The 12,287-nt window shown below is 37.0% G+C and overlaps 1 protein-coding gene across 1 annotated transcript; it reads left to right on the forward strand.

Annotated features, from left to right (window-relative positions):
• The first annotated feature begins 527 nt into the window (after positions 1 to 527).
• On the forward strand, positions 528 to 1,820 carry LOC106376870 (probable dolichyl-diphosphooligosaccharide--protein glycosyltransferase subunit 3B). The gene has a single exon (XM_013817003.3). The coding sequence runs from the start codon at positions 645 to 647 to the stop codon at positions 1,689 to 1,691; it is 1,047 nt and encodes a 348-aa protein (XP_013672457.2). The 5' UTR covers positions 528 to 644; the 3' UTR covers positions 1,692 to 1,820.
• The last annotated feature ends 10,467 nt before the right edge of the window (positions 1,821 to 12,287 follow it).

Raw genomic sequence — 12,287 nt, forward strand, 5'->3', positions numbered from 1 at the left:
TAAAATGTCGTTAACATTTTCAATGCATTTATTTATTTAATTTATTTAAAAAATATTATTAATTAACAAAATCAAACAAGATACTAAATTAAAATTAGAATAATAAATTTAATTATATAATATATGTAAAGAAATTGAATGGCATGTTCGATGAAAACTTAGGAATATGATTTAGTATAAATGGATTAAAACTAAAAAAATGACTAGCATTCACAGTAGACTATAGAGTTTAATGGGTTTGAAGATCTTTGTAATATTTTCCGAGATGTTAAAATGAATTTTGAGCCAAAAGTTGGTAATGAATTCGTCGTAAAAAAGAAAAGGTTAGTAATGAACAGCAGATATTTTTACTAGAAATGCACACGATGTAAATTAACAGCAGATATTGGCAGATGAATTAAACTTGACCACGAGGTGAATTAACATGAGAAAGCTCTTAAGCTGCAGACTCTAACCACGAATCAAAATAGCCCACGTGGATTCAGTAGCCAATAAAAACCTTCCATCGTGGATAACCAGCGAGATGGCAAAATGAAGAGCTTCGTAGACCTTCTTCTCCAACTAGAGGCTCTCCGGTAAACGGGCAATACCCTCGTCTTTCACCTTTCTCTTCTCCTTCCGAATTTGAACTCACCCACCTGGACATGACAATGGCGATCAATAAAAAACTCTTATCTCTTGTACTCCTCGTATCCTCCCTATCATCAATCGCATCAGCATCCTTCTCAGATCCAGATTCCGATTCAGATCTCACCAACGAGCTCGTTTCCCTCAGATCAAACTCCGAATCAGGCGTAATCCATCTCGACGACCATGGAATCTCCAAATTCCTCATCTCCTCTCCCACACCTCGTCCTTACTCAATCCTCGTCTTCTTCGACGCCACTCAGCTCCACAGCAAAACGGAGCTCCGTCTCCAAGAGCTCCGCCGCGAGTTCGGCCTCGTCTCCGCCACCTTCCTCGCCAACAACAACGGATCCGATCTGAACAAGCTTTTCTTCTGCGAGATCGAGTTCTCGCGGTCCCAGTCTTCCTTCCAGCGATTCGGCGTCAACGCTCTCCCTCACATCCGTCTCGTAACCGCTTCAACAGCGAAACTAAGCGACGAATCTGGTCAAATGGATCAGTCTGATTTCGCGAGGTTAGCCGAATCCATGGCTGAGTTCGTCGAGCAGCGAACCAAGCTCACCGTCGGTCCGATCCAACGTCCGCCGTTTCTTTCCAAGGCGCAGATCAGCGTCATCGTGGCGATGATCGTAATCGCGACTCCGTTTGTCATCAAACGGATTCTGAGAGGAGAGACTCTTCTCCATGACCATAGGCTTTGGTTATCAGGCGCTATCTTCATCTACTTCTTCAGCGTCGCGGGAACGATGCACAACATTATCAGGAAGATGCCTATGTTTCTTCAGGATCGTAACGATCCGAACAAGCTTGTTTTCTTCTACCAAGGATCTGGGATGCAGCTTGGAGCTGAGGGGTTCGCTGTGGGGTTCTTGTACACTGTCGTTGGGTTGCTCTTGGCGTTTGTTACTAATGTGCTTGTTCGGGTTAGGAACCTTAATGTTCAGAGACTGGTGATGCTTGTGGCTCTGGTTGTGTCCTCCTGGGCTGTGAAGCAAGTTGTTTACTTGGATAATTGGAAGACTGGTTATGGGATTCATCCCTATTGGCCATCGAGTTGGCAGTGAGGTGATGGGGGTTTAGTTTTCAAGACATTTTCTGGAACTGAGTTATTATGATATGTTGGACTTTTTGTGTTTTGAATCAGTGTAGTACAATTTCAGATGGTTTTAAACTCATTACTGCTTTGCTACTTCCTTGTTACTCTATATAGTCAGTGTCAACCATTGCCCACTCTTCTGTAGGCTCTGTATAGGAGGAGCCATACTCAGAAATTCAGATACTTTTGGGCTCTCTATCTGCATATTGCCAAATTGTTAGGATAAGTGAATTTAGAGTCTGGAGATCACTCTAAGATAGTTTTTATAACATTCTACTTATCGTTCCCGATTGTTTGTGTGCATTGTGCGTTTCCATGTTATAATATTTTACTTATCATAACACTAAAACGTACAGCAGGCCCCTTACATAACCACGTAGAGTTTATATGTGCATCTAGTCTTTCGTAGAAAAAAATGATTTTGCTTAGAAGATGATGTAGCATTATGGGATCTTTTGGCTATGTTTTTTGATCTTCCTTGGTTTCATTTCTCTGAAAATGTATTTCCATCTCATTCTCATGTTTCTATCTGTTTGAAGAATCAGTCTGAGTCGAGATTTGTTTGCTGAGTATGAATTCTTTGTACAATTTAATATGATAGAGATAAAACTTTCGGTTTGTGTGCGTGGGCACCATGCTCTTCTCGTAAAAATTGAGAAAGGGCTTTGCTTTATTGACACTCGCTGTTTATCTGCTTCTAACACAGACCTTGACCAATTTGGTACATTAGAATAATATCAAAGAGTCGCAAATTAGTAAGCACATAGCTTGTCTGGCGATGAGATCAGCCATTTTCTTTGTTTCCCTTAGGTTCTATTGATGATCAGCAATGCCAATATCAAAACCAGAATGATATACCTCAAGAAAGCAGCTTCTGCAGATTAAGCCAGACATCCGGATCAGCTTCTTCACATCTACCTTCATGACAACCATCGTATATCCCACATTCTTTTGATACTCTACATAGCCCACCATAGCCCACATTCTTTTCCTTCGGTTCTATTGATGATCAGCAATGACAAAATCAAAACCAGAATGATATACCTCAAGAAAGAAGCTTCTGCAGATTAAGCCAGACATCCGGATCAGCTTCTTCACATCTACCTTCATGACAACCGTCGTATATCCCACATTCTTTTGTTACTCTACATAGCCCACCATAAACCAATACTTTCTGTGGTAAGTTGAGAAATCTGTCTTGGGACTGTTCTCAATCCAAAACAGATTGCATTAATTACCCTTCTCTTGCCTTTTATTTCTTTTCTTTTTGAAACACCCTTTTCTTGCCTTTAAATCCAGCAAACACCACTTGTGTTCTGTACTTAAATCTCCGTATGTGATGAATTAGGTTCAACAATACCTTGAATTCTTGATGGGAGATGGCGAAAAATTGGTCCCAATAGTTTGTTGTTTAGTACACATGTTCAGTAAAATATTGAACACAAACAAGTTGTCTTTTGATTTGTAATTTGCAATGTAATTTCTTTTTTCTTGTGGAAAACTTAAAATCTTTCATATTAAAAACGGAAGATTCTGTTTTTCTGAAGCCAGACATTGAAACTAATGTTTGAAACAATTGAAGCCTACTTTTTTGAAAAGAACTTATGATTAGGTTTTTGTCCAATCAAATGATTGGTAAATATTCCCTTTTCGCTTTGGAATGGGTTGCATAGTCGACTTACTTCATTTAATCCGTATCCATTTTTCCAGCATACATTTTTTTTCTGCCATTTCCAGCATACATTAAACAAATGTTTTTGAAAAAAAACTTCTTGTCACTTTATCCAGATGAACTTCTCCTTATAATTTAGAACACTATTTACTATTTTGAGGTTTCCTCTATCTGGACCTCGAGTTTTGCATATACTCAATAAACTGTGTATTAAAAATTATAAGATTAATTTTTTTTATATAAAACTTCAATTTGAATTACTTAATATGAGAAAACTTATTCAAATAATTATGTAATTTTTATATATGTATGTTGATGTGGGATTTTCAACATATTTTGCCAAATCGATTTCATGGGTTGAGGTTGGTTACTTTCATTATGGATTGGATCGACTTGTGTCTGTCTCAACATCAAATTCATGTAATGATTTTAACTCAAAATTAATGTATATCAATCCAGATTTCAAATATTTCAGATTTTCCTATGTAGACTCCAGTGTTTGTGGTAACAAGTTGGGAAGCCTAAGGCAAACTTTATAAGCATTTTTTTAAAACTTAATATAAAATAAATGTATTTGTATCAGAATATGAGTTTTTTTAACAATTGTATTTTATGAGATTAAAGATATACTAAATAACATCTATCATTTTTCTTCTAAAATAATCTATTAATATTTTTAAGTTATGCAATAAAATTACTATAAATGGTCTACATGCAACTACATTGCACTAAAATAAATACTGTAAAATTCAAATAACAAAACCAATATAAAATAAAAAGAAGAAGACATGAATACTGAACAAGTAGAAGAAAAAATAAAAATCAAAACTCAATGAAAAATATCTCTCAGATAAGCAAAACCCCACTATATATTGATATAAAACATGAAAATCTCACATAAATCATTAATTCTTGTGACCTGAAATATAAACATATATTTTTTGAATTAGGGGCTCTCAAATTATCACAATATATAGGGGGCTTAAGGCAATTTCCTTTTTACTCTAACGGTAAGCACGACTCTGGTGGATTTTATTTTTTCCACAATAAAATTTATCTATCCGATTTTTACTATTTTTGGTAAAATTTTCAAATCTAAATTACCTCTGAAAACTCATATTACCTAGTTCCCACCTCCGACTCTCGTCCTCCGTCCAAATTCTCCCTGCCTCTAGACGCCGACCCTCTCGCTCGGAGCTCCTTATATCCCCTCACCCCTCCTATTGAATAAAATGGTGGTCTAGGTGTTGATGACTAAGCGGTTTCTCCTACTGGTATCTCTTTCTTAAACTGTTTGTACATCCTCCTTCTAGTATGCTTATTGTTGATCTTCAGAGAATCCCTAACTTGGTCTTGTACTTTGTAGTGAAATTTTCTTCGTTTTCATACATTGCATACCGGTTATATGCTCTTCAGTGGTATTTTCTCTTGGTTGATACTTTATGTTTGAAGTTATCTTGCTTTCAAAATTTTGCTGCGCCTTAAGTGCTTACTACAATGAGTCATTGTTACACCAGAAAAAAAAAGAGAAATGGAGTGAGGCTCCCAACCAGCCCAGACGAAAAGCACCAGTCTGTATCCCAAAATCACACTGCTGCTCAACTAGAAAAGAAAAACAAATTTACCCTTATTGGAAGAGTTACAAACCTAGTAGTCCAAAACACTAAGGCTCTTGTTGAGCTCTTTCTACAACATTATAACGTCACAAGGAGATTCACATGAAGAGATTTGGAGCCCTACTTCTCTCAGTTCCGTTTTGATAATGAAAAGGACCTCCGTACCATTCTAAAAAAGCTCTCTTCCATTTTAAGAAATGGATGCTAGATCATCTAGCAATGGAAGGCAGTAATCTCAAAAACGTTCCCAGCCTACTTATTTGTTTAGAAACAAATCTATGGAATTCCCCTCCACTAACGATTAAGGCAATAAGAAATGAACTAGGTCTGGTATAGGATTGTGTCCTAAACCATGCGCGAGTCCAAGTGTCTATTAATGTCCTTAATTCATTGGAGATGATCGAGTATATCCACCTTCCATCAGAAGAAATAAAACAAGTGAACTTTAAGTATAAATGATCGTAAATGTTGTTTCAAGTGCATATCCTTGTCGAATGAAGAGAAGGACTGAATTTTAACAGTTAGCTTACGAGAAGCCTGAAGGAATCCTAAACATTTGGGAATCACTCAAAACAATATTCTATCTCGACTGGAAGAGGGATAGAAGAAATATGAAGAAAGACGAATAAAACCCCTAAGAACAAGACTTATAAGCTCTACTGAGAAGACATGTGAATACTATCTCATTTCATTGAGTAATCCTTAAAAAGAGAAGAATTACACATTCACAGAATTTTCCAAGGAGAAAACTCCAAGTGGGTACAAGCAGCAATCCATCAATGCATTCAAGGGTTTAGAAACTTTCGATGATACCAGCAATAATAAAGGAAGGAAATTTTTTTTGGGTGACTGCAAATGCTCTTCCTAAGCGCTGAAACGGCAGAAATTTCAAAGGATTCGGAGCACCCTGACACACTAGCGTACAAGAAGAATTAATTATTTTCATGGAAATGATGAACAAGGATGAAGTGGTGCTCCGACTATTCTAGCATACAAAATATACAAATCACTTTATAGTACCCTCAAATGGAACCGGCGAAGGTGTCTATTTATCATGAAAATAAAGTGTTCAGCTGGATATTTTATCTTCCTCCCCCAATATTATTGACAATTTTATTACACTGGAACATATGTCTATGTATATCTCTTTCATCTATGGAGCACCTCGATCGGACGATATAACCAGATTTTGGAACTTGTTAACTTCGATTGGTCTAGGAAGAGATGAAGAAGATTTGTTTCTTTTGGGAGACTTTAACAATCTCCTAGGTAATTCGAAAAAGTTAGAGGTCCTCTAAGGTGGGAAAAATCTTTTCTAGCGCTAAAAGCTTCGTTTCGCAGATGTGATTGTGGGATCTCCAACATTCTGGTAATTCTCCCTATTGGCGAGGAAACTGTTACAGTCATTTCATTCAGTCTTCCCTTGATTGAGCTATGATCAACTATAAATGGCTGAATCTTTCCCAGCCGTAACCTGTGAATACTTGAATTTTGAAGGATCGAACCACCGATAGTCCTAGTCCATTCAACCATACAAAAATAAGAAACAAGGACTCTTTCATTTTGCAAAATACTTGAAGAAAAATCAGATATCAAGAAACTAGATGAATAACATTGGACTTCAATTGTCATAAGAAACTGTTCTTTCCAAAATCTGTCAAATCTGTCGAAAAATCATGGAAAGGACCAATTCTCATAATACCAATAATAAGGATCAAATTCTGGATTCTCAAGAAAAATTGGAAGAAGAACTTAGTAGTAATACTCCTGGTCGAACTCTCCAATGACCATCTCACACGGAAAGTAGAAGAAGCATATATGGAAGATGAGTTTTTGTAAGCAGGGGAGTAGAATCCAATGACTTCATATTGGAAACCGGAACTCCGAATTCTTCCATGCAGGGACTAGGGAGAGGAAAATTATCAATAAGATTTCAGTGATTGAAAATCCCAGAGACAAGCTACTTTTGTGGAACAGCAAATTGCTAACACCATTGCTGATTATTATAGGGATCATTTCTTGTCCAAAAACCTTAATAACTTGCATGTGGTCGATAATTCTATTTCCCCTATGATCACCTTGGAGATGAATGCTGAGCTAACACAATTCTGGAGAATGGTGAAATCAAGAAGGCAGTCTTTACCATCCATCCGGTTAAAGCTTCAGGACTAGTCAGTTTCTCTGCTAGTTTTTACTAAAGCTGTGGGGATATTATAGGAAACAATATGACATCAGACAATGTAAGCTTCTTTACTTCCAACAACCTCTACGGGCGATATAATGAGACACACATCAGGTTCATACCAAAGACGAGGATAAAAAAAGTCCATCGACTATCGGGCCATTTTCTTGTCTAGTATCCACTACAAAGGTTATTGCAAAATTTCTCACAAACCATATTCAACCGATGGTCCAATCAATAATCTCGAGGAACCAGTCCGCGTTCGTCAAAGGAAGAACCATATATGATAACGTCTTGATATCAGGAGAAAAGGTTATATTCCAGTGGCGGTTAAAACGGATATGAGAGAAACATACGGCATGATGAATTGAAATTTTTAGAGAGAGCCTTATCCAAACTTGGTTTCCATGATAAATGAAATTATTGGATCATGGAATGTGTGTGCTCAATATCTTACTTCCTCCACATTAACAAAACAACTAAGGTAAAGTATTTCCAATGCGTGGGATAAGACAAGGAGATCCTTTTTCTCCTTACCTATTTGATCCTATACACAAAAGTTTATCAACTCTAATCACAAAATCGACGCAAGAAGGAAAAATGGCAGGCATAAAAGTGGCCATGTTGTGTGCCTATTAATCATCTTCTCTTTGCAAATGATATGATGTTCTTCAAGAAGATGAAAGTAATGAGCTGTGAGTCTCTTAAGAGAATTCTTACCACACACAAATCTGGCTCGATTGAAGTATCAACTTGGATAAATCAGCTATCACCTTTCCAGCAAAGTCTCAGCGAGAAGTAAAATGTGTGTCAAGAACTTCTTCAATATTAAAAAAAAAGGAGGCTTGGCAAAATATTTGGGACTCCTAGAGAATTTTGGAAGGAAAAAATGCAACATTTTTATAGCCTTGTTGACAAGATCCGTCAAAGATCAATTAGCTGGTACACGCGCTTCATGTCGTGGGCAGGAAAGCAAAATCTCTTACAAGCTGTCCTAGCAGCCGTTCCAACATGCACGATGTCATGCATCAAGCCCCCACTTTCTTTATGCAAATAGATCTAAAGCATCTTACCCGCTTCTGATGGAATTAAAAATTGGAGGCAAACTCTGCTGGATTTCATTGTTTAAACTCACAATACCCGAAAGTTTTGGAGATTGAAGTTTCAGATAGATAGAGCAGTTTAACTGTGAGATGTTGGAAAAGATGATATGAAGAACCATTAAAGAACCTCAATCACTCATTTATCAAACCTTACTGGGAAAATACTGATGTAAATCTAATTTCCTGGATAGCCTTGTCCTAGTATCTGCTTCTCATGGATGGAGGAGCGTCTTTGCCGGTAGGGAAGTACTGAGACATGGACTAGAATGGGTTGTCGGTAATGGTTTTTTTTTTTTTGAATGAATGTAAAATTATATTCAACCAAAAAACTGTGTTACATCTAGTGCTTCTGTTTTTATTTATGTACTCATAAGACTATAAAAATAAAGATTCTATACAGCCATTATGCGGGTGTTGGATCATCTCTTGTGCCAAACCAAATACGCAGACTTTTCTCCAGATAGGCGTGGCCTCTTGCTTTGACTGCAAGCAGATGTAACCGGATCGTTTTATCAACGAGTTTGCACAGCGTAATGGCATCCTTTGGTTCTTCACCATGCCTCCTCGAGTTTCTTTCTCTCCAGATACTGTGAACTGCAGCCTGCAAGGAGTATCTGATAAGGAACATTTTCTGTGGCAGGATAGCTCGAGCCAGAGATTATGGTGATAATGGTGTTCCAGTCTGTGGTGAAGCGGTCCTTGAGAAGCCCTTTTACCAATGATTTCCAAACTGTAGATGAGTAGGAACATTGGAAGAAGAGGTGATGGCAAGTCTCTTGCACTTCATGACATAGAACACACTCTGCGTTTATGGTAGCATTCCAAGCTTGCATTTTATCTCCTGTTTGCAACCTGTTCTTTATTGCAATCCATATCATAAATGAGTATTTCGGGGTGGACTCGGGAAACCATATGGCTCTGCTCCAAGGACAGATAGTGTGCCTCGTCCTCAGCTGTAACCATGTCTTCTTAGTGGAGAATCTGTTCCCAAATTTTCCTTCTTCGCTTCTCCATAACGGGACATCATCCATGTCACTTAACCCTCCAATACGCAGTTTATCTATCTCTTCCTCAATATCATTTAGAATGCTCACTCTATGTCTTCGCCTCCTGTGATTTGAGAGGACATCTGCCATCGAAGCATTCTCCGCAATACCAAGCGCTATTTTGCCTCTATCACCAACAACTTCCTTTAGACAACCAATCTGCGACCAGACTTCATACCAAAAGGAGGTGTGATTCCCATTTCTGACATCTACACGCAGAAACTGCCTTGCTACATCTCTCATTCGTAGAATCTTCTTCCACATCCAAGACCCCAAATTTGTGTTAACTGAGATCGACCAGAAAGACCCTTTCCTTATCAAATAACAATGTATCCACTTGACCCACAATGATGATCTTGCAGATGCTATTCTCCAGATTAGCTTCAAGCAGTGGACTTTGTTTATTTCCTTTAAAGACCTGATTCCCAAGCCCCCTTCATTCTTTGGTAAGCAAATGTCTTGCCAACTTACTTTTGCTTTTGTGGTTTTTAAGTCAGGGCCTGACCAGAGAAAGGCTGCACACAGACTCTCTATTTCCTTCAAACAACTGCCTGGGAGTCTAAACGCCGCTAGCCAGAAGTTTGCTAGGCTCATGATTACTGAGTTGATTAGCTGAAGCCGTCCTGCATGGGAAAGGAAACGACCAGTCCACGAGCATGTGGATTGACCAATGCTTATGTTTTGATAAGCCAACATTCCCATCGAACTCTACACGGGAAAACATGAATCTCCGAGTTAAAGACTTCAGATTGACTTCATCTTTCCTGTGAAATTTTTCTACTATTAAGGAATATTTATCTATGAGAATATAATTAAGGAGATCATTCCTAGTGATAGCGAAATGAGCAGTGAACTTGTTTTGTTAAGACACAAGTCAAGAGTCTATATGACTAAATCCGGTTATGCCATTGGAACGATCAACTCAGACTCTGAGGAAAATTACCAGTTCAATTGGAAGAAGCGAATCTGGCAGGTGAATACTAAGAACGCCAAAGTAGTGTATTTACAAGATAATGTACATAGGAAGCCACATTCTTTTTTTGTATTTTCAAGATAGAGTATCAAATTTAGCATACGAGTTCTTTTCAAAACGATGGTTCGTCCTCTAGGCTCTTATATGAGAGGTCTTAGCATTAAAAGCTATAATTTTGGCAGTAGCTCTCTATAGCGTCTTATCCATCTAATTTTTTTCTTAATGGAAAATGCTCATTAACCTTCTTTCAGTTTTTGACCCAAAAAACCCTTCTTTTAGCAAAAGTAGATTCATGTTTAAATTCAAAGAATTTTCTTTGTCATCTGGTATATTTCTATTTCTTTTAATTTTGTGTCTTTTCATTTTGTTCCACATTAGAAAATAGGGACATTAGCCACCATAACCTTACAAATATATAAAATTTCTAAAATAACCTATAAATTTTTTGTTAAGATTTTTGAAAGATACATTCCTATATTGCCCTTGATCACATGATTGAATCAAGATTAAAAATCATTTTAAAAAGGAAAGAAATCATTAATATACAGTAAATTTAAAACAAAATTAATAATAATTAAATAAAAGGAAACAGGTATTTAAAAAAAGGAAATATTAGGTTATGGAAAAACACACCATTGTTGACACATCCATCTTCTTTTTCACAAGCCATATATGAGAAGTTCAAAATTTAATATAGAGATAAGGACAAGAGTTAGTGATAACGATATACTTTGATGTTGTAGTTATCCATATTTACTTATACCTAGTACTATTAGGAGATGATACCATGTATATATACGTAGTCATGAACATCAATACAAACAACACTTTCACATTATTTTATGGTATCAGAGCAGAAACGATTCTTGACCTAAATTTCTCAATTTTTTGCTTCCGCATTAAGATTCTTTCTAAAACGTGATTGATAAAATAACAGACATGGCTACTACTCCTTCTTCTACTTCATCTCCTACGTCTTCAACAATTATTCCATCTACTACCCCTACTTCTACTACTGAAAGTAGTTCTGTAAACCCTTATTTTCTACACCCCTCTGACAATCCAGGCGCGTTAATCACGCCAGTAATACTTAAAGGCGAAAACTATTCAGAATGGGCAACAAAATTCTGGAATTCTCTCCAGGCTAAACAGAAGATTGGTTTCCTCGATGGTACTACACCTAAACCCTCGATGAACCCTGATCTAGCTCGATGGACGTCAGCCAACTCGATGATCGTTGGATGGATACGCACGACGATTGATCCCCTTGTGCGATCTACTGTTGGTCATATTCCTGATGCCGGTTTTGACTCTCAACTTTTGTTTAACCAAGTTTTCTGTGTGGTATGTTCAAAACTATCTTTCGTACTGAAAATTGGATGGTAACAGAGGAAGGTGATAACTTCGTGTTCACCCAAGAACATAGAGAAACAGCATGATTAGGAAGATGTTAACTTCCTGGTGTTCGGCTTCCGGTCAAGCGATTCTTCTTGCCTAAAAAATAAATGAATATCTTCTTTAGAACATTTTTAATCCCATTAAAAGAAATACTCCAACCCATTCTATTTTTCTTGGCAGATTTTGCTGAACAAAAGTCTCTTCATCTGTTCAAATACCTTATTTATGGGAAGACGTATCATTCCTAACTTAAAGATCACTTTGGATGCCTCTCGATTCATGGACTAATACCAGTATTAAGCCTGGGCAAAAAAAAAAACCAAAATCGAAGAATCGAACCAAAATACCCGAAACTCGGAGCAGACAAAAACCCTCAAATACCCGAATAATTATTATATTTGTTATATCCTAAATAACTGAACCGAACTGGAACTGTACCGAGAACCGAATGAATACCCAAATATATAAATATATTAATTATATATAAATAACATAATTAAATATATATATATATCTATAACTGAAAAATCTATTTAATGTATCTGAAAAAATTTAAGGAAAACTAAATTATTAT

Source organism: Brassica napus, chromosome A1, assembly GCF_020379485.1.
Source record: "Brassica napus cultivar Da-Ae chromosome A1, Da-Ae, whole genome shotgun sequence".
In the NCBI taxonomy this organism is placed as follows: domain Eukaryota; kingdom Viridiplantae; phylum Streptophyta; class Magnoliopsida; order Brassicales; family Brassicaceae; genus Brassica; species Brassica napus.

Excerpts from the sequence above, each read along its gene's own strand:
- LOC106376870 (XM_013817003.3), top strand. The coding sequence starts at position 645 with ATGACAATGGCGATCAATAAAAAACTCTTATCTCTTGTACTCCTCGTA.